Source organism: Mus pahari, chromosome 7 (assembly GCF_900095145.1).
Source record: "Mus pahari chromosome 7, PAHARI_EIJ_v1.1, whole genome shotgun sequence".
Taxonomy (NCBI): Eukaryota; Metazoa; Chordata; class Mammalia; order Rodentia; family Muridae; genus Mus; species Mus pahari.
This window is the reverse complement of record NC_034596.1, coordinates 52,597,292-52,622,736: the sequence shown is the minus strand read 5'-3', so window position 1 is coordinate 52,622,736 and position 25,445 is coordinate 52,597,292. Positions and strand designations below refer to the sequence as shown.

General features: G+C 36.0%; 1 protein-coding gene across 10 annotated transcripts in view; it reads left to right on the top strand.

Annotated features, from left to right (window-relative positions):
• Ralgapa1 (Ral GTPase activating protein catalytic alpha subunit 1) overlaps positions 1-25,445 on the top strand; it is a 221,187-nt gene that overhangs the window by 23,887 nt on the left and 171,855 nt on the right. For all 10 annotated transcript variants that reach the window (XM_029540679.1, XM_021201484.1, XM_021201489.1 and 7 more), the window contains exons 2-9: positions 3,236-3,346; positions 4,130-4,179; positions 8,082-8,139; positions 11,466-11,509; positions 12,552-12,729; positions 15,968-16,083; positions 21,140-21,278; positions 22,468-22,676. In XM_029540679.1, coding sequence (XP_029396539.1) covers positions 3,236-3,346; positions 4,130-4,179; positions 8,082-8,139; positions 11,466-11,509; positions 12,552-12,729; positions 15,968-16,083; positions 21,140-21,278; positions 22,468-22,676 — 905 coding nt within the window. The remainder of the gene's footprint in view (positions 1-3,235; positions 3,347-4,129; positions 4,180-8,081; positions 8,140-11,465; positions 11,510-12,551; positions 12,730-15,967; positions 16,084-21,139; positions 21,279-22,467; positions 22,677-25,445) is intronic.

Sequence of the window (25,445 nt, the reverse complement as noted above, 5' to 3'; positions counted from 1 at the left end):
AAAGAAAGAAAGAAAGAAAGAAAGAAAGAACGAAAGAAAGAAAGAAAGAAAGAGAAAGAAAGAAAGCAAGCCAGCCAGCCCTCATATATGGACCCAGTTGCTTGGGTTTTAGTTGATTCCAGATATAGTCAAGTTAACAACCAAGATTAGCCATCCCAGGACCCAAACTGAAGTCCTCTGAAAAAGAAGCAAGTGCTCTTAACCATTGAGCCATCTCTCTAAGCCTTTATCCCTCATCTCAGTGTTGCTCTGAAAGTGGTTTGTGAATAAGCCATATATTGTTGGATCCATCCTCATTATTGCTGATTGTCTTAAGGAAATGATTTGCAAATTTTGCTAATTTACTGTTAGAAGCAGATTATTTATGTTACATCTCCCAGGTTAATAAATTATACCACTAGTTGAAGAACAGTTCTAAATGGCAGTACTGCTTAATAGATGAAGGATAATTACAAAATTTGTTGAATTTTTGGTTTCTCAACCTGGTAAAATTAGTAAATTTTCAGAGACACATTTAATATTGGGGCTTTAAAAGGAAAGTTGACTTTTGACCTTTAAATTTTTTGTTTACATACATGCTATAGTATTTAAATGTATGAAAGAGAGTAAATATATTATAATCAGGTTCTTAAAAAGTTATCCATTTTTCTTAAAGCCTAAAAGAAACATCTGAGAAATCTAACTGATTGAAACTAAAGTCTAGAATTATCTTGCTACTTTAATATTCCCAAAGGTCTACAAAGCCTGAATCATTTTTAAAATTCAGAAACCTTAGCCTGGGTTTCAGGTGAAATGTGTATTTTGTTTCTTTAGGAAAGTACTAGCTCACAAGCACTTCCAAACAGAAGTGTCTGGGAAGACAGGTAATATTTTGATTACCTTTTTTTTTTTTTTGGTGTGTGTGTGGGTAGGTTTATCACCCTGCAGAACACTTCTGCTAGATGAAAATGGTAAAGGTTTGCTGCAGCAAGTTAGGCACTGGCCACTGTGGCATGATTAATACTCAGTGTGCTAAAGTAGTGAGCCTTTAAACGAGGAACAGGAAAGTTAGTGGGGCATTTGGAAAGGGTGAAATTTGGTATTGTGGCTCAAAGTTGATGGAGTGTTTCTGTAGCCTCTCTATAACTGTGCTCCCCTTTCTGTTTCTTTTCTCTTGAATTATTCCAGAGAGTTTCTTACTGAATTCTTTTTAGATTTACATATTTTACATGTATGGATGATTTGCCTGCACGCCTGTCTGTATCTCCTGTGTATGCCTAGTGCTTGGAGTTCCAGATATTTGTAAGCCATTGTGTGGGAACTAGGGACTTGGGTCCTCTGCAGCTGCACCACGTGCCCTTAATGCTGAACTCTCCTTAGGACCTATATCAGTGAAAGCCTCTTATATTTTACCTAGTTTGTCCTTGTCTTTTACTCTGCCATGTACACGTCATGAAACTACTGTTGAACATCTTATCAGAGTTTTTGTTTGCTTTTGTGTTTTTAAAAATAAATATAGAGGAGCTGGAGAGATAGTTCAGTGGTCATGAGAAAGTAGTATCCTCGCAGAGGGCCAGAGTTCAGTTCCCAGCACCCACATCAGGTAACTCCAGTACCAAAGAATTCCATGCCCTCTTCTGGCCTCTATAGACAACAGCACTCATATGCACATACTCACACACAGATACACAGGCATATACATTATTTAAGGTACAAATAAATCTTAAAGTAAAAGAACAAATTAGCTTACTTTTGATAGGCCCACCTCTCCTGCTTAGTCAAGGTCTAGCTCTATATAGCCCCAAGAGCTCAAATTTGTAATCTTCCATCTTAAGCTCCACCAAAAAGGTCAGGAATATGTCGCTGTGCCTGGCTTCTAGTACTTGTTTACTAGCATTAGCCAAGTGTGCAGCTTCCCGGCTTTGTTAATAGCCATATGGGAAGGAAACTGAGGGACAATATCTTGGCTCTAATATGTTGGGAAGTCTTGGGTTGAGTCACGTTTGCTTTTGTTTTATTTTGTTAGTCTCATTTTCTTGTTTCTCTTGGGACATTACTTGTATTTTTAAGCATTTCAGAAAATATAGATGTAACCCTAACCTATTTCCTTCTCATTTTAAAGTTCTTCAATGTATTCAAAAGGAAAATGTTTTTCTTATCTATCACAGTAGTTTAAAAGTTTGTATTTTTACATTCCATAAAGTATATTTTTATTCTGTGACTGCTACTCTTCTGTTGTACTCAGGTAATAGGTAGTTTTTATTATGGAGGCTCTACAGTATAGCTATTCAGAACCTGGACAGTAGATGACATCCTTTAAACTTTGAAAGTAATTCTGTGTTCTGAATTCCTGTATATGGTGCATCTCATTTCACTTTCATAATCTAACTTTCTATTGTGTGTATGTTTTGTTTGCATGCTATACTGAGAAATTCTTGAGAACAATCTCAAGAATTTATAATCCTCAAATGATCATTTATAAAGCCTATTGCTATCTATTTACTGAATTACCAGAGTTATTCTTACAAATAGTTCTTAAAACTTTTAGTGGAGATGTTAGGAAAGCTGAAGCCACAACTTGAAAATAGATCTTTTTTAAAAACATATTTATTTATGTAAATATTTTATTTATGTGGGTGTTTTGTTTACATATATATTTGCACAGCAGAAAAGGGCATTACAGGTGGTTGTGAGCTGTCCTGTAGATGCTGGGAATTGAACTCAGGACCTTTAGAAGAGCAGCTAGTTAGTGCTCTTAATTGCTGAGCCATCTCTCCAGCCCTGAAAAATAGACCTTTGAGATACTGATTTTGAGTCTTTCTGTCTCTGTCTCTGTCTATGTCTATGTCTATGTCTCTGTTCCTGTCCCTGTCTTACACAGCAGGGTCTCACTGTACCTCTTAGGCTAGCCTTGATCTCCAGAACCTTCTGCTTCAGCCTTTGGAGTACCTAGGTTTACATCTGTGTACCATTGCACCCAGTTTTGACAGGATCGTTTTTAAAAAACAGACAAACAAACAAACACACACTATGGTAACTAGACCGATTTAAAAAAAAAAAACAACTAAAACTGAAATATGTAAAGGTTAAAATTGTAAAAACAAAGAACCAGATATGTAAATATTTGTCCCATATATTTGAATATGATAGAATTTCAGGTGCAGATGTTTGACCTTGAAGGAAATGTGGCACATAAATGTTTGCTGACTTGATAGACTAGTTTAGTTACTAAGAACTGTCTGTTGTTGTTTTTCAGAGAATGCAGAATCTATTGACCTTAAACAGTTTTTTGACCAACATTTTTCACATATATACTATGTGTTTTTTGAAAATTTTGTGACTATTGAAGCTAGTCTTAAACAGAAAGGTAAGATATTAACATGTATTCCGGCTTATTTATGTTTTTAGTAGTTATAAGCATTAACCTAAAAAGAGGACCTGGGCATTAGAATTTTAGTATTGTTTTATTTTGATGCCTTTTAGATGTATTTGAAAGGAAACTAACAGACTCGTTTGGCTATTGTTTTGTGAAGGCTTAGAACATTTGCATTTTCCTGATCAGGTTTCCTCAACCTACCTTCTTTGTTCTGCCCTAGGATGTTTGAATAGCAATAGTGTTTTTCATAATTAAAGCTTATTCAAAATTCATGACATATGATTACTTCTTATTAGATATAAGTATAAGCTAAGGTTTTTTTTTGTTTGTTTGTTTGTTTTGGGTTTTTGAGACAGGGTTTCTCTGTGTAGCCCTGGCTATCCTGGAACTCACTCTGTAGACCAGGCTGGCCTCGAACTCAGAAATCCGCCTGCCTCTGCCTCCCGAGTGCTTGGATTAAAGGCGTGTACCACCACACCCTGCTAAGTTTTTCTTTTTATCTTGGGGATTGAATCCAAAGCCTAGTACATGCTAAGTGTGGATTTTATCATTAAGCTACTCCCCAATTTCCAGACCTAGAACCTGAATTTAGAATAATTATGCTAAGGAGTAGTGAGAGGGATTACAATATTGTCTATATAATAGACCATGCTTAAGCATTCGGCTAAAAGAATCACTGAAGAAAACAATAGCCTGCATTGAAATATTTAAGTTCATTAAGTAGTTGTTAATACTGAGTATATTTAAAGTATTTTTCTGTTCAAAATATTTCAGGTCACAAATCTCAAAGAGAGGAATTAGATGCTATACTTTTTATTTTTGAGGTAAGTGCTATGAATCATACTGTTTAAACTTTTTCAAAAAATAATTCTGGGAATATAAAGAAATACATTAAAATTATTAGACATATAGTGAAACATAGTTAATCTGCCAGCCCTTTGAAGAACTTAATTAACTTAAAAATATATCTGGCTGAACTTGTGTATTTTTGAAGTATAATGTATTTTTTTAGCAACAAAATTATGTTTATGCATCTGACAATATAGAATTAATTTGATAGCATTTTTTGCAAAGTGAAAATTTTAATTTATGTAGTTTACACAATTTTTTTTAGCCTCTAGAATTGTGGCTATTGCATATGCCTATGGGATATATCATTTTTTTATTTGCTTTTTTTGCTTTTGTTCTTTTCAAGACAGGGTCTCAATTTGTAGCCCAGAATGGTCTGAAACTTGCTATGCTAAGCAGGCTGGCCTTGAACTTGCATAGATCTTCCTGCCTCTGCATTTCAAGTGCTGAGACTAAAGGTGTGTGTTGCCATGCCAGGTTTTATCATTTAGTTTTGGTGCAGGGTCTTACAGTGCTATGTGATACTATTCCTGTGGAAATGTGAACATCTGCTCACTCCAGATAGAGAACTGATGAAAGATCAAAGTAATGATACCACACCAAAGTCCAAGTTTGTGAACCAGTCAATTTATTGGGGTAACAGGAGTATGGACGAAGCATTACTTACAGAAGCATGAATGACACCCCAGTGTGGGTTATGATACCAGACAGCTGGAACCCTAGGCTTTTGTGCAAAGCATGCAGGCAGCTTGACACGTGGGAGATTTCTCCTTAGCAATCTTACTGGGTGAGTCTTAAGGAGCTTCCTTCTAGCATGGATGCTTTGAATTGGGAGGAAGTTGCTATCCACCTGTAGTCCAGGCTTGCCTTGACCTTCTGGTTGGTCTTCCTGCACCGAGTGTTGGAATTAAAGGCATATATCTCCACGGCTAATCATTTCTACTCCAGTAGCTTTTCATTATAAATTTGAACAAAATAGCCTTGTTTTAAAAATTCTTATTTTTATGTCACTTTGAATTAGACTGGGGCAAATAATTGTAAACAAATAGAAAGCGTAGCTTAGAAGTTGATAAATCTGCTAAAAATTGTTTATTTTTTAGCATATTCAAAAATTAAACCCCTCTGATCTTTTTGTTTGTTTGTTTGTTTTAAAATTACTATCAGAGGAAATAGTCATAGGACTATTCTTATCTTTATTGAGAATTTAGAGACTGGTAGAAATCCAAGACTAGAGTTGATGACTTGAGAGACCAAGAGAGAACATAAAGCCTGTTTCTCAAAGTTAAGGTGGGTACACTCGTAGTCCTGGTACTCAGAAGGGGCTACTTAGTGAGAGAGGAGGAGGCCTGGCCTAGCCTGGGAGTTTATGAGCAGTCTGGCCACTTAATAGAGTAAGACTCTGAATCTAAAATTAAAATACCTGGACATGGTGGTACATGCTTACAGTTCAAACCTTTAGGAGGCTGAGGCAGGAGAGTTGCAAATTTTAGGCCAGCTTGGGCTACATGGTGAGAACCTGACTCAAAAAGAAAAAGAAAAACAAAACAAGGTGCCAAACAGTAGTAACTGGTATTCTGAACTTAATTGTCACTGATCTTGAATGTTTTGAAACCTGATTAGATATTTGGCAAAGAAGCTACCTTTTAAGTGGAATAGTAAACACAGATGTTTTGGGGGAAAATAAATGTCCCTGAAGGATGTAAGATAATGGTTGCTCTGTATTCACGAAACATGGTAACTGATGAATTAAGAGAATTTCTTTTCAGAAAATGGAAATTAAAGAAAAGATATTAAAAATAATATTTTTCTATGTATAACAGGACATCTGGGTTATGGATCACTAAATTTAATTAGAAGAAAGATGTGAGGTCAAAGTGGCTGGTTTTCTCAGGGGCTTGTGGTTTGTGTTGCTTTTATTTTCCTTTAGCTTAAATCCAGGGCTTTGCACATGCTAAGTACACATTTTACCACTAGGAAAAAGGAAAACCTCCAGTCCTGGGATTTTTGTCTTAAAAAACATTTAGCCGGGCGTGGTGGCGCACGCCTTTAATCCCAGCACTCGGGAGGCAGAGGCAGGTGGATTTCCGAGTTCGAGGCCAGCCTGGTTTACAGACTGAGTTCCAGGACAGCCAGGGCTACACAGAAAAACCCTGTCTCAAAAAACCAAAAAAGAAAAACAGGAAAAAAAAACCCCATTTAACCTTTGTACTTATTTTCTTCTTAAAATTGGATGATAATGTATAGTGTCTAACGAAAATGTAAATCAGAAAGTGACTACTTTTAGTTAAAGTCATAACTGTATGTGATGGTCATATGGGACAAGATTGGATTCTGCTTTTTCTGCACATAAAACTTGTAATTTTTTAATCCACATTAAAAATTAAAAGCATAATCTAGACATGGTGGCTGTGTGCCCATAACCATTGAAGATCTTGATTTTAAGACAAACCTGGTTTAAATCCTGTCTCTAAATCCATAGAGTTAAATCTAATGTGTAATTGATCAGAAGTTAAGACTTCTTTTGAGTAGCTCACAGGCTTACCTTTTCAATCTTTCTATAAGTTTATCTTTTTCCACACCAAATGTATTTATTAGTTAGCTGTGGGAGGCATGTATGTAAATTTATATGTGTCAGTGTATGTGCACCTGTGTGTGGGTCACATTCCATTGCACACATGTCTCAGCTTTATGGGTTTGTATGAGCTTTATGTCTCACTACCTCTATATGGGTTTCAGAGATCCAATTAAGGTTTTTGCATTATCTTTCTTGACCTTCTGTCTTTCCCTATACTTTATATTTTCTTCATTATTCTCTTTTATGTAATGGACTAAAGACAGTTCTATCAAAAAGGGAAAACTGTAAGTGCCTACTAGCCATTGGTCAGAATAGTGTAAAGGCACAGGTGTGGGAATAGGCATATTGAAGCTAGAGTCTTGGTCCATCCACTTGCTAGATTTCTACCCTGAGCACACCACTCAACCCATTTTTTTTATTGTTCAAAAGAGATGTTTGCATAATGAGACACTGTTATATAAAGTGTCTAGTTTGAGCTATGAACATCTTTTAATGATGTGGCTAAGTAATGTTTATAATAACAATAATAACATACACAATGTCATTCAGCAAGGGATAGTGACTGAGTATACTTTAGTAGTAATTTAGCTGTCATTCTGGAATAATCTACATAATACAGTAGAAAATGGATAAAAAGGAAATTTGAGGTATCATATATAGAAAGTATTTTAGCTTGCCTGTGAAGCTTCTAAATTTATTTATTTATTTATTTATTTATTTATTTATTTATTTATTTGCTTTGCTACCTATGTCCAACATGGCATCCAAGTACCTCTGGGCTCACATGATTAATTAATACAACATGCCCTATCTTTTTATCCCATTTCTCCTTTTCTCCTTCCTAACCTTTCCTACTTCTCCCTTCTCTTTCCCCCTCTCCTTCTTCCTTTTCTTTTCCTCCTCTTCTTTTCCTCTTTCCCTTCTCATGTCACTTTGCCACCAAAAGGTGCCACTTCCACTTGGGGCAGGTCTTCCTGCTTCAAATGAATCTCTCATAGGAGTGCACAGAGGCTTGGGTTCTACATCTAGTCAAGTTGACAACCTAAGACTACCATCAAAAGGAGAATAGACTTACTTTTTATAACACTATTAACGATAAATTTCATTACTTTTCTCTTCCAAAATTTCTTTAGTATTGGTTATTACTTTTTAAGTGGGAAAGTTTAAATATTTTACTAGTTTGTATTTGATATACCGTAACATAAGAGGCTCTTAATTTGGCCCTCTAATATTTCATATTTCATAATATATTAGGTCATTATTTGACTTTTAACTCTTTATCTTGTTTATGTTGATGTTTAGAAAATTTTACAACTTCTTCCAGAAAGAATTCATCAGCGATGGCAATTCCATAGTATTGGTAAGTGATATAAATATATATTACACACCTGAAGTAACTTTACAATGCTTAGCAGTTATTTGTAACGAGTTCATAGTTTATGAGGCTCAGGAGACGGTTCAGTAGGTGACATGTTGGCATTGACTCAGCACCCTGAGCTCTGATCCCCAGCACCTAGGCAAAGCCAAGGGGCCACATCTACACCAGTAACCAGTGTAGTGCTGGGTGGGGCCTGGAGACAGACACTGAGAGTCACTGACCAATTAGTCTAGCAAAACCCATAATTCCAGGCTCAGTAAGAGACCCTGTCTCAAAAACTGAGGCGGAAAGCACCGATATTAACCTTTGGCCTCCACTTTTCACACACATATGGGTGTGTAAATGATTTTTGCATAACATACTATATTCAAAAGACAAGCTTTTAAAGGTGGCCAAGTGTTTTAATAAACACAACATAAAAGAAGATATTAATTGCTAATGAGCACATAATAAAGTGTTCAAAAGAATTATGAACTCTTATTTTAACTTCATGATCATGAAAATGGTCTTGAAGGTTGTCTTTGTAAAACTTTTTGAGACATATGAATTTAAAAGATATGCTATGTTTCTTGAGGATATAACCTTTAATCCCCAGAAGACCTTTATATTACCTAGTTGTCACGATTAATAGTATTCCCAAATTATTTATAATGTGAAAATTCATAAAAAATGGTGATATTTCTTTGTCAGTTGGATAATTCCTACAGCTTGTTGGCTTTAATGAATTGTTAATGAAGGAAAAGGTGACTGTAGTTGATGTAAAAAAATAACTTCATTGAGATACAATTTGCATAGATAAAATTATTTTTTGAAGTAAAATCCAATGTATTTTAGAAAAGTCATCATAGTCCAGTTTTACAATACTTCTATCCTCCTTCCATAGTCTTTGAAGCCATTTGTTGTTGTAATGACAGTCTTGACTATGTTGTGCATTTCATACCAGCCTGGCTAAAAATCCAAAATTTATAAAAGAAAGAAAAAAAGAAAGGAAGGAAAGGAAAAGGGGAAAGGGAAAAGGGAAAGGGGGAAAAGGGAAAAAGGGAAAGGAAAGGAAAAGGGAAAGGAAAGGAGGGGGGAGGGAAGGGAGGGAGGGAGGGAAGAAGGAGAAGAAGGAGAAGGAGAAGAAGAAGAAGAAGAAGAAGAAGAAGAAGAAGAAGAAGAAGAAGAAGAAGAAGAAGAAGAAGAAGAAGAAAAGAAGGAAGAAGAAAGAAGAAAAAGAGGAAAGAAGAAAGAGGAAGAAAGACCTCACAAGTTCTTGAAAGAAGTATTTGGTTTAACTTTGTAATACCAAAGTCAAGCATTTATTTATATAAGAAAGTATACATAAAAATAATTTTTTAAATGAATTTGTTTTATGAGAGTTTTTGTGAATTTCAAAATAATGAAATTTATACATACATGTACACTCAAATATACATGTATAGACATACTTTACCACATGCTTTTGCTGGTTTTTTTTAGATAGGCTTATAAAGTAGGCTGCTCTCTTACCTGCTGTATAGCGGAGACTGGCCTTGAACTCTTAGTTTTCTGATCTCTACCTACCCAGTGTTGGGATTAAATACATAAACCGTTACACCTGGTCTAAAATTTAAGACATTTGTTGTTCATGAGACAATGCTCCTCCCCCAACAAAAACAACTTATCTGTTTACAACTTACCTAGTTTATAGAGCTGACAAAGAATTGATAGGCAATATATAGAGAATTTCTTTTCCTTTATTCTTCTCTCATACAGTACATCCTGACCACAGCCTCCCTTCCCTTCCCTGCTCCCAGCACCACCACCACCCCCTCAATCCCAGAGCCACCGCTCCATTTCCCTACAGAAAGTAGCAGGCGTCCCAGTGATGCCAACCAAACATGGCATAGCAAGACTAGGCATAAGCCTTCATAAAGAACTTTTAATTTAAGAAATAACAAAACTTTGCGGGCTTGAGATGGCTTAGTGTCTTGAGAGTATGTGCTACTTCATTAGAGACTTGAGTTCAATTCCTAGCACCACAGTAAACACCTCACAGCATAGCTCACGGAGTTTCTTTGGAGACTCCCAACTCTAAGGAACCTGATATCTTCTGGCTGCTAACAGCACCTACACACATGGCCTTCTGTCATACAAACACATGCATGTAAATAAGAATAATACAGATCTCTAAATTTAAAAAGACTAGCCACTTGAAAATTATAAAAGAACACAAAAGCAATTAAATAAAATTTGAACGCTCAAACAAAAAAACCATTGATTGTCACTAGATACCATCAAATGGAAACATTAAGACTTAACACTAATCAGATTATCAAATTTTAGAGTTTATCATTGTGTCCTGCTGCATCACATACCAGAGCACTGTTGCATTGCTTGGTATTGTTAGTTATTATTATTTTAGATTTTATTAATATCTGATAAGGCTGAAAGTGAGTGATTTCATTGTAATTATATACCCTAAGAAATGTCATATGTGTAGTAGGCAGTTATGAATAATAACATTTATATAGTATTCTTGATTGTGACAAAAATTTGGAAATAAGCCAAAAGAAGCTATATTTAGATATACTCATAAAGTAGTTAAAAAATGAATTATCTAGAGCTACATAGACCAGTGTAGGTAAATTTAAAATGCTAATATTAGATATGAAAAACTGCAACTTATAAATGAGTTCCTGTGAATGATACTATCTATATAAGGTTTTAAGCAATTGATTCTAAATAATTTATGGATTTATGAGTAAGCAGTAATATAAAATGATTCTATAAGTGATATCTCCAAAATGTATATAATATTTTCCTCTAGAGAAGAAAGGAAGAAAATAATTTAAACCTCAACATGCCATTGTATAGTTAATTAAGTAAAACAATATGTGTAAATCATAGCAAATAAAATGTTGTGTTTAGATTTGTTCAACAGTGAATGAAACACCTATGGATGTTATGGTAATGAAAATAATTATTAGGAACTTAATGAATGTTCTTTTGGTTAATTCAAATCTTTTACAATAGTCTTTTTATATTTGTTGTAAAATATTTTATTTATATTTTCAGTGTAAATAACATGTAATAGATTGTTGTATTAAACACAATTTTAGGACCAAGTTTTATCAGTAATGTAAATAATGTTTAACTGTGTTAAAAGGTGACTTTTTTATATGTCCCTCTGACCTCAGTTTTGATCAAAGGGTTATCAAGGTCACCAAGAACAATTTAGAGATTGCCAAAGACTTGTGCAAAAGTGTTTTCAAGTCTGACCGAGAACTCTGACATTTATACACAGATAAGAAGATGGGTATTTAAAATCATGCTTGTCTTTTCAGGATTGATTTTAAAGAAACTACTGCACACAGGAAACTCCTTAAAGGTATATAATTTATTATTTTCTATGACTTAAAAGCAAACTAAGTATAGGGGTGGAGCGGTCCAGAATGCTCATTAAACATGTTCAGTGCTGTGGATTCAGCCCTCAGACCGCATGTACTGGGGGTGATGACACACACTTGGAATCCCAGCAGTGAGGAGACGGAAGCAGGAGGATGGTCTTCAAGGTCATCTTCAGCTGCATAGTTGAAGCCAGCCTAGTCTTCCCTGAGACCCTCAAACAGATCAAGAAAGCAACAAAGTATCCGTACCTACCACTTACACTTCTCCCACCTTGATTTTTTCCTTAAGTTTGTTGAATTAATTTGTCTTCAATTCATTTGAGAAAAGTCACTGAGAAGAACTCAGTGCTTGTCAGTGAGCTTCTGCTTTCTATTCTCTTTCTGGGAGAGCATTCATTCACTGATTCATATGGCTTTCATTTTTCGTATATGGGGATTGTTTTAGGTGATTGGGCACAGTAGTTAGGCAGAGTTCCTTCCAGACTTGTAGTTAGGGCACAAAAAATGTAGTAAATGAGGTAATTTCAGAGAGCCTTTAAGTACATTTTTAAATAGTCGTTTAAATAAATTTACTTTTATAATTTGAGTAACTCTAGAACTCTTAAGGGACAAGCAGTAGTTCAGCATCATCTCTATAATGTCCCAGACAGGGACTGTCACTGTCCTGTCACTTCTCTCTCTGGGTGAGATTGGTAGGGATGGATGCTAGGAAAGCAGAGGGGGAAGAAATTGCTTTTGAGTTATTTTTCAAATAGAAATGATTATGTTAAGTAGTTTATTCTTAGGATGTCATCAGGCATGGCTGAGTTTACTCCCTAGTGCTGTGGATTGAACTCAGGGCCGTGCATATGCTGTCACTGAGTCATAGCCTTAGCCCAAGTTTAATCTTACAAGATTTCAAAATAATGGGAGTTGTATAGACGCTCTGGGCATGTCTGTCTTTACTCTCCATCTTGTCTTTCTTTTTCTTCTACAAAATATCATTATGTCTATGAAGAAATACTGCATTTTATTTTATTTTAGATCCGACGGGAAGGTGTTCGTCTCTTCTTGTTATGGTTGCAAGCTCTTCAGGATAACTGCAGCAAAGAACAGCTCTGGATGTTTTCATGCTTGATCCCTGGGTTCTCAGCACCACAATCTGAATATGGACCTCGAACTTTAGATAATCTTATTAATCCTCCACTCAACCTTCAAGAAAGTAAGACTGATGAGATGTTGTGTATCAGTATGTTTGTTTTCTATAGAGTTTCTTTTTAAAAATGAAAAATGTTTGTTTTTATATATACTTTGTGTGTACACAAACATGTTTGTAGTGCATGCACATCATATGGAGGTCAGACATTGACACCAGGGCATCTTCCTCAATTGTTTCTCCATATTATTGTTATTTTTGAGGTACAGTCCCTTAAGTTCACTGTTCTAACTGCACTAGATAGCAAACAACCCCCCGCCACCACCAAAATCTGCTTGTTGTTGCCCCATAGCACTGGGGTTACAGGCATTCAGGGCCATACCCGTAGTTTTTATATGGGTGCTGGTAATTGATCTCAAGTTTTCATATTTGTTTAGTAGGCACTTTACTTACTCTTTGCAGCCTTCTGTGAATTTTCTTTGTTTGTTTGTTTGCTTGCGTTTAATGTCAGCTCTTTATACAGTTATTCCATGATTCTGAGGCAGTGTTTATAAAGGTAGGTTTTAGTATTACTTTGGCTTGGTGAGGCCAACAGATTAAGATAACTGCTGGAAACGGTTCTTTGCTACTTACATTCCAAGAGGAAGCATACCCTATGCTATAGGCCTGTGTAGACAATGTATGTGTCTTGCTGTCTTTGTGTTAGTGATCAGGGTTAGTTAGAAGACAGAGGAAAGGGAAGTGTGTGAGTTATTGTAGGCAGGAGCCTTTATTGTGGTTTCATGGGAAGGAAGTGGCAACTCAGAGCAAGTAAAAATCAGCTAGTGTAATTCAGTTGACCACAGTACAAAAAGATTGTTCCATCTTGTCTAGTCCTTAAATAGGAAAATAGTAACCGTGAATCTGAGTATAGGAGGACTCCTTAGGGTATGGACTCTAGATGGTTTGTGTATTAGCATCACTATTAGCAGGTTACTCAATTATTACCTCTAAGAATTGGCCAACCCTGATAAGGACATTATCTCAGGCTAGTCAAGTCCCAAATGTCAGAGCATCTAAACCATATTAGGATTGCTTATACATCATTTCACATCAGGGTTTTTTTTCCCCACTTTTGTGGGTTTCTTTTGAGACAGGGTCTTATATATCTCAGGTTGTCCTTACATTTATTATTGTATAGTAAAGGATGACCTTGAACATGAGATCTTCTTGCTGAGAAGTCCTGGTTTTAATTTATATTTAATTTCTATTTCATTTTATGGTTGAATTAATTTAAATGTACACAGAAATAGAAGTGTTTTTCTTTGTGCAATAAGTAATTATATATAATGAATATAAAATTTTATACATCTAAAATTGTATTTTCATTTTAAATTTAATTTGTAATTTTAGAAATGTTATTTAACTTTATTTTAAGCTAGTGAATCTTTGTCCTTTTTAGCCCTCAGATTTTCTAATGATAGTTTTCTTTACTTTTTAGTTTTATCCTTGTATTATTCTGTTTAAATAACAAAGTGATTTTTCTTTTGGTTAAATATATCTTCTTTTACTAGTAAGCATTTGTGATCTATAGCGCTGTATTAGTTAACTAGGGCTTCTGTTTAGAATCCCACAGACTTAAGTGGTTCCATGGCAGAAGTGTATTTCTTACAGTGCACAGTGTGCTCTTCAGAGTGCACACTCAGATGCTGTCAGGTCTCAGCTTGCAGACAGCACCTTCTCAGTGTGTGCTCACATGATTTGTTTTCCTGTGTGCACATGCACACAGGCCCTCTGATGGTTCTTCTCTGTTTATATACAGTTCCGAACACGTAGGGCTGAACCCTAATAACATCATTGTGACCTCACATGCTCTCTGTTTGCGTACAGTCGTATTGAGGATTTGTGTTCCAGCATATGAATTTTAGGAGTCCATATTTAGTCCATACATGTACTGTAATGGGTGTTTCATCTTACTGTAATACATATTTCTAGAAAGTACAGATTTTTGTAGCAAAGCAAACTATACTTGTAGCATAAAATTTTAAAATACCAGACAAGCTTGCATAAAATCTTTAAATGTGCCAGTTTAAGCAATCATGTCTGCTTGTTTACATGTCACCTGGAAGAGGTACTAGTGTTTCATGAACACGTTTTCTTTTGGATCCCTGACACCCTGTTTCTATTGATTTCCTTTGTCTCCATTTTTAGAATGAGCTTTCTTTTTTGATTAGTTTCAAATGCCTTTTGACCAACTCTTGCATTCTCTCTCTGAGAACAAAATTTAAACTTTCCTTTAATGTCTCTGGTTTTATGTGGAGGTCTTTGATCCACTTAGACTTGAGCTTTGTACAAGGAGATAAGAATGGATCAATTCTCATTCTTTTACATGATAACCGCCAGTTGTGCCAGCACCATTTATTGAAAATGCTGTCTTACAGAGGCCAGAAAAAGGTTTCAGATTTCCTGGATTGGAGTTTGCAGTAGTTTGTGAGCAACATGGTGTGGGTACAGGAAACTGAACCTGGGACAGACCAGAGTAGTACACATCCTTTAGTGCATATAGCCCTCTCCCCAGCCTCAAGAATAGAAGTTTTGCTATTTACTTTACAGGGTATAGAAAATGCAAACTTGTTTGTGGTACTCTATAGCTACTAATAAGTCTTTGGGTCTTAAATGGGAGTTTATAGCTTTGCAAAATTAAGCACTGGCACTGCCCTGTAAGGACGGGATAAAGGTTGGCTTTTATGTATTAAGTTTGTAAAGTGGGTGTTAGAAATAGCATACTGAATATTATTTTAGAATTGAAAAATACCCTTGTTGTGAGCTTATTTACCTCAGCAGTATAACCAGTTACTGGTTGTGCTGCTGAGGAAATTGGAGAGCATTTAGCTAACTATGGGTTGATTTTTTTTTTTTTTTTGCATCACCATTTGTTACACTGAATTAATATCTAAAAAGTAAAAAACATTTCTCAGGTGCAGTCAGAATGCTAATTTGATGATAAGCACCTTGCACTAATGTTTTTCATGGTATTTTGGCATCTTGTAATTTGACATTCTCAGTGTGAATCACTCTTGTGAGGTCCATGCACCCTCTTACTGCATACCTGCTCATCTCTCTTCCATTTCCTCTCAATCAGGGATTCACAAAATAGCCAGTTTTCAAGTTTATGATAATTATGGACTGTCAGGATGATCTCAAATTAATTTCAACATGTTAAAAGCAGTTTTTATTGCATATCTGTTTTGCTAAATTGTATTTAGTCATATTTTGTATAATAGAATTCATCTTTTGATTATATGATTCTCTTGTCTTTGGCTAGCTCAAGTAACTATAGAGGAAGTCACTCCTCTTGTTCCCCCGCAGTCAGGAGATAAAGGACAAGAAGACCTCACAAGCTATTTTCTTGAAGCACTTTTAAAATACATAGTAATTCAGGTATGTTACCATCTTCCCACTGCATGGTCATGTGGCTTTTTCTCTATGTTTATTGTATGCAGGCCTAGAACCTTCTGGTGTCTTGTCTTTTTTTCTTCTTATGAAAAGATACTCTCCATTGCTCTACTCTCCCTTACCCCTACTTTGTTATAGTAGATACTTGATTATTTTCTAGAAGAGCAACATGTTTTTACTTGAAAATATGTTACTATTATTTTGTTAAAAATCACTAGAAGATCATGAAGTTCTGAGAAACTATGTTTGTTACCTTTCTGTTGCTGTAATAAAACTTCATGACCAAGGCAACTTACAAATGAATGTATGAGGTGGGGAAGCATGGCAGTAGGGGCAGGAAGGCGAGGGCTCACATAATTTACCTTGAACAGGAAGCAGAGAGAAGGAATTGGAAATGACACAAGTCTTTAAATTCTCAGTGTCTGTCTCAAGTGACACTCTTCCTCCAACAAGGCCACTCTGAAACCTTCCCAAACACCACCAGCAAGTAGGGACTGCATGTCAAATACATAAGCCTATTGGGGTCATTCTTAGAAACTTTGCAGAAGAGCTGAAGTAGACTAGTGTGTGTGTGTGTGTGTGTGTGTGTGTGTGTGTGTGTGTGTATGTGTGTATGTGTGTATGTGTGTATGTGTGTATGTGTGTGTGCGTGCATACATGCAAATCTGTATGGAGTCCAGAGATTACCATCAGTTGTATCCTTAAATTTCTTTACTTTGTTTTTGGGGGGTGGGGGGTGGGGGGTAGGGTCTGTTGGTCCATCACTGAAGCTCATCAGATCAGCCAAACTGGCTGATCACTGAGCTTTGGGGATGTCCTTACCTGCTCCTCTCTGTGATTTCATAAGTGCAAGCCTCAGTGCATGGTTTTTACTTGGATCCAAATTCAGGTCCTCATGCTTACACAGCAGGCATTTTACCTCCTGAGCCATCTTCCTAGACCCACGAAGTAGATCTTTTTGTATTATGTTTTGACACAGGATCTTACTATGTAGCTCTGGCTGACCTGGCACTCACAGAGATCTGCTTGTCTCTGCCTCCTGAGTGCTGGGATTACAGATGTGTACCATCCCCCGTTATGAAGTAGACTCTTGATATATATAACCTTATATGAGCCAGTTGGTCTTATTTTCTAATCCTTTCATCATAACCATCAGCTCTGGTACTTAGTGAAAAGTGAATAGCTGTTTGATTTAGGATCAATCTCTCAAGATGTATCAGGAGGGTGACTGACAGGATAGGAATCAGGAAAATAATTTACAGGTAAACACTTAAATAATAAGCTGTTATCTCTACATGTGAAATACGGGTATTTTGGTTGATGAAAACACCTTTTTACATTTGTAGTACTATTTATAGTTATTCCAAATATAAAAGTTCTTTTACCTGAAGAACAAACACTATCCTATTAATATGGATCCTGAGCCAGATCCACACTAAGGTGGTGCATGCCTTTAATCCTAGCACTCGGGAGGCAGAGGCAGGCGGATTTCTGAGTTCGAGGCCAGCCTGGTCTACAGAGTGAGTTCCAGGACAGCCAGGGCTATACAGAGAAACCCTGTCTCGAAAAAAAACAAACAAAAAACAAACAAACAAAAAAACCACAAAAGTTTATGCTTCATATACATTTTAAAATCTCTCATAGGTTAATTGAGATGTAATTGTTTATACAATTAATTTTGACATTAAGTTTTATCACTTGCTGAATCTTCCTTTTTGTCCATTCTTTTTCACCCTCCCTCCCTTCCTTCCTTTTGTAGCCTGTGCTAGCTTAGAACTATGTATATAGCCCAGCCTAGGCTGGCATCAAATCATAATCCTCCTAACTCAGCCTAAATAATGCTGAGACTGCAGCTTAGTCACTATTTAATGCCCAGTCACAATTTATTGAATCTTGTTATGTGACACCATAATTCAGCCTTTGAAGTTTTTTTTTTTAATTGTTGGTCTCTTTATAATGCATCCTTTGCAACCCCTCCCAAGCAACTATTAATGTGATTTTTATCATATTTCTTATACATTGAGTCATATATATTCATTTTTATTCTGGCATCTTTCTTATAATTATTTTGAGGATCATCCATACTCCTGTATGGATCAATATATTGCTTTAATATTTTTAGAAATTTATTCTTTGAAATTTTTCATGTATGCATACATTGTATTTTTATCATTACCACCTCCTTCCAGCTCTCCTCAGGACACACTGCCTGTCTCCATTCTGATTTTTCTTCTCTTTCTTCTTCATCATCATTCCCCCTGAATCTAGTTAAGTGTTGAGCAGGCGTGCATGGATATGGGGCCCCCTGCTGGGGCAACCTAAGAAGCTACATTCCCAGAGAAAAGTGACTAAACTTTCCTCAGCAGCTCAACTCCCTATAGCTCTTTTGCCAGGACTGATCCTTGGCAGCCTGTCTCCCAGCCTTCCTGGACTTTGACTGGCTTGATGTTATTCAGGCAGCCACAGCTGCTGTGAGTTGATTTGTGCAGCAGCCCATGTAATGACCTGAAAACAGCACTTCACAACTGTCCTTCCACATCCTTTGGCTTTTACATTCTTTCTATTCCCTCTTCTGTGATGCTCTGCAAACCTTGCATGGGGATATATTTTGACCCATCTCTGGCTAAGCATTCACAGTCACTTATCAGCATTCTGATTAGTTTGTGTACAGGAGTTTCTGTATTAACCGTGACTCAGTGTAAGAAAAAGCTTTTCTAACAATGATTGAGAGGGAATTTTTATATATCTATAGTGTATATCTTTATGCTCTGATTAAAGTGATGTCTGCCAGGCCTTTTCAATGTGGTAATACTATTTTTCTTTTTATAATCAATAAATATTTGGGGAAATGCATTGTGTAACCTCCTCTTCAAAGTTTTACTTAAATATTTTATTGAAGACGTCTTCCTGAATATTTACTATGATGTTGCCAACCAATAATTGTTGACAGACAGCTTTATTGAGCTGTTATGTACATGCAGTCTGGCTGTCACATAGAATGTAGCTTGGTAGATATTTTTAAGGACTGTGCTGCTGTCAGTACAGATAATTTTTGAAGTAGTTTCCTCTCATAGGAAATCTAAGTTCCATTAAGAGTCTTTTTACTCCAGAGTCACTCCGTCTGCTGCCCTGGGGAAACTCTAATCTATATACGCTAAACTGAACATTTCAAATCAACGAAGTCATTTAGTGAAGCTAAAGTAGACACATGCATTGCATTCTTTTTTGATTGGCTTCTTTTACTTAGCACATGCTTTAAAAATTCACTCATGTTGTGGAATAATCATTTAGTTATTTTTTTAAAAAGATTTATTTATTACTATACATAAGTACACTGTAGTTGTCTTCTGACACACCAGAAGAGGGTGTCAGATCTCATCATGGGTGGTTATGAGCCACCATGTGATTGCTGGGATTTGAACTCAGAACCTTCGGAAGAGGAATCGGTGCTCTTAACCACTGAGCCATTTCTCCAGCCCAATCATTTATTTTTATTAATTAACTGTGTCAATTTAGTTAATAAAATTAATTATATGCCAAGTGTGTATTTCTTATAATAAAATAGTGGGATATTTGAATTTTTCCTCTTTTTATCCAGCATTGAAAAATAATCCTGTTGTGGCAACATAGGCCTGGAATTATTTGCAAAAGTTTTCACCCCTTCCTACTTATTTATTCATATACTTATTTATCTCAGCATAGGTTGTTGGATTCTTGTGAGTTCAAGATTATTTATATGCATTTTGAATTGTCACTAATAAAATTCTTTTAAAATTTTATTACATTTTTTTCATTTAATTTGATAAGGGGCAAGGTATGTCTGGTGCAAATATAGAAGTCATAGAACAGCTTGTGGGGATTGAGTCTTTCCTTCCACCACATGTGTCCTGGAGGATTGATCTTAGGTTGTTAGGGTTGGTGGAAAGTACCTTTACCCACTGAGCCATCTTGCTGTTTCTCAATAGTATTCTTTTGTTGTTGGATTTTTTTTAACTTTGTTTTGAGTCAGGGTCTTTCTACCTAGTCCTGACTTTCTTGGAACTCATATGTAGACCTGGCTGTTCTCAAACTCTCAGTGTTCTACCTACTCTCAGTGTTTGCTTGAGTGCTGGAGTTAAAAGTGTGCACCAGTACAGCCTTCCCAATGTAATTCTTTATTGTTGCAGTTTCATCTTGTACTTTCTTTGGCCCTCTCTGGAGAATTGTGTTTAGAATCCAATACCTAGACACTTGGGATGCTCATTACTACCAACACTGAGCGTTGCTATTCCTGGATCCTTGGAATGAGTAAAACTGAAGGATAAATATGTATACACACATCTGTTCCCCTTGCTCTATTCTTTTCTTTGTGACAAAGTTGTCTCACCTTCTTAATATATTATTTATTTAGCCTTCTTGAAAGCGATCATACTGACCCTAATCACCATCCCCAAGCTCCGCAGACATTCTCCTTGACTGCATTCCAGTAACTCACCTTGGGCCTTTGCAAATCTCTTTCTTGGGCATTGTTCTCATTTTGCTGGAATTCCACAAGAGAGTAGTAGTAGTATTCTGTGTCCTCCTGTTCCTCTGCTCCACACTCCATGAACATTCTCTGCACACATCTCAAGCTCAGGTTTGTATTGTACACACTCCTAGCCACATACACATAAGCTTTTGATCACAATTATTCAGGTAGGGATAAGAAAGAAAATTAGTATATTTGTCATTAATACAGACAAATAAGTCATTTTCATAATTTCACAACTTAGTATAAGATTTTAAAAAATATATGTAATAGTATGTATATTAGACCAATTTTAAAGACTGGACTGTATTATCAAAGTACATTATATGAGCTTGTATAAAATTGTGTAGTGAAATCCATTTGTACATTATATATGCTAATAAAAATAAAGAATGGAACTTTCGCTATTTATTATGATCTTCATAGTCTAAAGGTTCAGTATATTATAACTTTCATAAGCTTGTTAATAGCAGCTAAACTATATTTAGAAGACTGTTTTCCTGGGATGATTATAATAATACTGTTTATTTTTAGGTAAAAAGTTTAGAATGGAAGAACAAAGAAAACCAAGAAAGGGGATTTTCATTTTTGTTTTCACATTTTAAGAAGTTTTACTTGCCTTATATTTTTCCAAACATCTGCAAGGAGAATAGTTTGTATCATCCTGTACTTGGTAAGTATAATTTAGAATTTTACAATTTACACTTAAGAGTAAAATGTCAATGCATTTGTTACTTACAGAACACTGACCACATCTACTATTTGTACATATGCTATACCCAGATTTATAACAAAAGTACATTTATAGTAATAAATTTTCACTGAGAATGGAAAGGTTTCACAAAAAGTTGTTCTTTGGATCTTACCCAATAGTTAATAGTAGTTTAACTTGAATTCTAATGTTTCTATGATTGTTAGGATATTTGTGTATATTTATTTTTTTAAATTTTGAGACACAGAGTTGGTAAGTCACCTAGGATGGCCTGGATCTTGGTACATAACCCAACTGGTCTCAAACGTATGATTTTTCTGTCTCAGCCCCCTAAGTGCTGGGGTTACAGATATGCACCACCATGCCTGACCTTAAATTATATATTACAAATTTTTCCCCCTATGATTTCTCAAGGATTCTGTTAACTGTTAAATTGTATAAATAGTTAAATAGTTAAATTGTTTTATCTTTTTGTCATTTCTTGGAATGACAAAAAGTGTTTTTAGTGTTTTTGCAAAATGACCTTGATATTAGAGCCTTTTGTACAAATCTGGTTTAGAGGCCGACCTGGGTCTTATACAAAAGGAAGAGATAAATCTGTATGTAGGAAATCTATTTTGAAGAAAAATGTTCCTTATAGAACATCTTCAGGCAACTAGCAGGCTTGGGTATTGCCTTAATGACCATCTCATTGAGTGTTTTTGTTTGCTTGTTTGTTTTTGTTTTTGCTTTTGTTTCTTTGTTTTTATTTTTTATTATTATTATTATTATTATTATTATTATTATTTTTTTTTTTGCTTTTGTTTCAAGACAGGGTTTCTCTAGGTAGCCCTCGCTGTCCTGGAACTCACTACGTGAACCAGGCTCGCCTCAAACTCAAAGATCCTCCTGCCTCTACCTCCCGAATGCTAGGTTGATTCAATTTTGGAAAAGACATGTTTTTGTTTTAGTTTGGTTTTTTATGTTAGCCTAATATATGGTTCTTCTATGTTCTTAGTAGCATCTTTCATTATAGAATTATTTATTTTTTTATTAACACTTATAAAAATCAGTGAAGTGTCACAATATCTTCTGAAGACTTTTAAGATGAAGGCTTAGCTACAGATAATTGTGCTTTTCACTTTATGTTTTGTTTTCCATTTTTATATAGATATCCCACAGATCAGACCAAAGCCTCATTATGTGATGATAAAGAAGGATGCTGAAACCAATGAAACAATATATTGTACAAAAGAGCCTTTCATCCAGGCTCGGGTTATTGTCATTCGTTGGCTGGTTTCTTTCTGGCTGGAGCCAAAACCACATTCAGGACCTAATATTCCTGGGATGGAAGGTGAAGTCTTGCCAAAGAATATTCAGGTAATGTTTAATAAATGAAGCAAGGTTAAGTGGCTTCCTGAGTTTACCTGCCTTAGGTATACTGCATATTTAGAATGGATGCTAGTGATGATTTATTTAAATAAATCTATCTCAAATCTCAAACTTTAACTGTTCTTGTAGAAGTAGTATGTATTTTCTTAATAGAAAGTAAAATTTGTGGGGCTGGTGAGATGGCTCAGTGGGTAAGAGCACCCGACTGTTCTTCCAAAGGTCCGGAGTTCAAATCCCAGCAACCACATGGTGGCTCACAACCATCTGTAACAAGATCTGATGCCCTCTTCTGGAGTGTCTGAAGACAGCTACAGTGTACTTACATATAATAAATAAATAAATCTTTAAAAAAAAAAAGAAAAGAAAATTTGTATAATAATATTTTTTAAAGATAGCTTAACAGATGCAGAAGATGATTTTAGCCATATATTAGTCTCAGGTTCCAGTTTATCTCAGTATTAGTGGAATAATAGTCTCCTTTGGAGATTACTGAAACTGCAGATACTATGGGCTTTTGTATGCTGTTTCCCCATATTTAGTGTATGATACTTTTAGTGTAACCTGTGGTTCTCAAGCTCGCATGACAATCAGTTCATTTCCCTACTACCTTATCCTCTGACCTCATCTTTTTTCATTTCTAAAAATTCACAGAATACAAATGTGAAGTCTAGCCCAAATACCTCCAATTATCAATAGATACTGAGTCTAAAAATAAAATAGGATGTTACATTGGTATAAAGTGGAGAAACAGTATTTCAAATGACATGTTTGTTTTAAATTGGACAGTTTATCTTATCTTCATAGTTTTTTTTTCTGGTTCTCTTTTTCCTTAGTATTGTGTTCCCTACATATATGTGTGTGTATGTGTTTGTTTTTTACTGAGTGATGCCATTTATCTGAGTTGGCGCATACTTGAAATATCAAGTCTTTATTTTCTATGAATTAAAAATACTTTTTTATTGAAAATATAATAAATTTTGATTTTTTTCCCCCAGATCCTTCCCACCTCTCTATCCACCCAACTTTATGTTGTTTTCCTCTCTCTTTAAAACAAAAAAGCTAAAACCAAGAAACATACACACATACGCAATGGAAAATAAAAAGCAAGCAGAAAACCAATAAGAAAAAAAATAATAAAAATAAAATGTCCAGACAAAGCAAAATGTGACAAAGAGTCTGCAAAAGTTCCATTGAGTTTCTCTTGTGTAGGCTATCTAGTCCTTGCCGTAGACCCTTCCCTGAGGTGTGGTTAATATAGCCAGTGAGATTCCATTAGAGAAAAATGACTTTTTCCCCTTTGCAAGTAGGTATCAATTGCTGATAGCATCTTCGTTATAGGTGGGAATCCCATGTCCACATCCACTTCGAAGTGCTGGGATCCTATCTGTCTTGAGAATCTGTGTCAAGTATCATGTATGCTTTCACAGTAACTGAGTTTATATGTGCATCAGTCCTGTTATTTATTGAAGATATGGTTTCTTTGATGTCATCTGTTCTCTCTAGTTCTTACAATTTTTCTGCCTCCTCTTCCAAATAGATCCCTGAGCCTTGAGAGGAAAGATTTTTATGAAGAAATCCTATTTAGATGGAGTACTCCCAAAGGCTCTCATTCTCTATGCATTATTCAGTTGTGGGTCACGTTAGTTCCCGTTTACTGAAAGAGGAATTCCTCTGATGAGGGCTGACTGCAGTACTGACATGTGGGTAGAGTCACTGTCACTATGTCACTGTCGTTAGAACCCATTTTATTGCTCTGCTCCTTTAGCAGCATCATATCAGGTTTTCCCCTAGAATCATGAAATCTCTAGTCTCAATTCCTTGGTCACTTGAGCAATGTCAGATACGGGTACCATCTCATGAAGTGGGCCTTAAATCCAGTCAGAAAATGGTTACTCCCATGACATTTACAGGCTATTGTAGGTAACAGGAATTGTAGCTGAGTGATTCTAATGACTAGTAGGATTGAAGCTTCTAGTTAGGACCAGTTTGGTTTCTTCATATTTGATGGCATAAATGTCTTCAGCAGTAGGGTCTTATCATCAGGTGGAGAGGGAGAGTGACTATTGTCTTGCCAGTAGTCTGTGATGTTTGGTATTTCCATTGGGTCTCTTTGGCCAACAACTAAGCAAGATCCAATCCATTCTGGCACTGGAGGTTTTCCTCTGTGGCATAAGATGTTTAGTTGGGGCTTTGTCTCTTATTCTTCGGGGACTTCATTTAGATTCTGTCATGTATGTACAGATTGTAGGATGCTTCTGCAGGAGGAGATTTCCATATGGTTTTTCAAATGGCCTTTAGAGTTTGTTGTTCCTCTCCTTTATCCTCTTTTATCCCTCTCCCTGTATAATCTTGCTATTCTAGTTTTTCCTTATTGCTCCTTAATCTTATCTCACCGTATTAAGTACTTAACCTCTGTGGGGATTGTAGCACAGACATTACAGGTTTGAAAACTAGCAACCACATCTAATAGAAGACATGCAATATTTTTCTGTGGTGTTCCTGCCTGCACGCAGACCGGCGCCTTGTCTGCGTGGGCAGAACACCTTGGGGTGGGTTCACACTTGAGCGCCAAATATGTGGCTCTGCCTGCAGAACCCACTGTGGATCTGAACTGGAGGACGAGAACTCCTGAGAAGGAACAGGGCTGCGAAAGGAAATATGGGGCCTTGGCAAAGTGTCTGACAAAGCCCTAATCTTTATTGTCAGGACTGGCTTAAATACAAAGAAGGGTTCCCAGCATTCCCCTGAGTCCTTAGA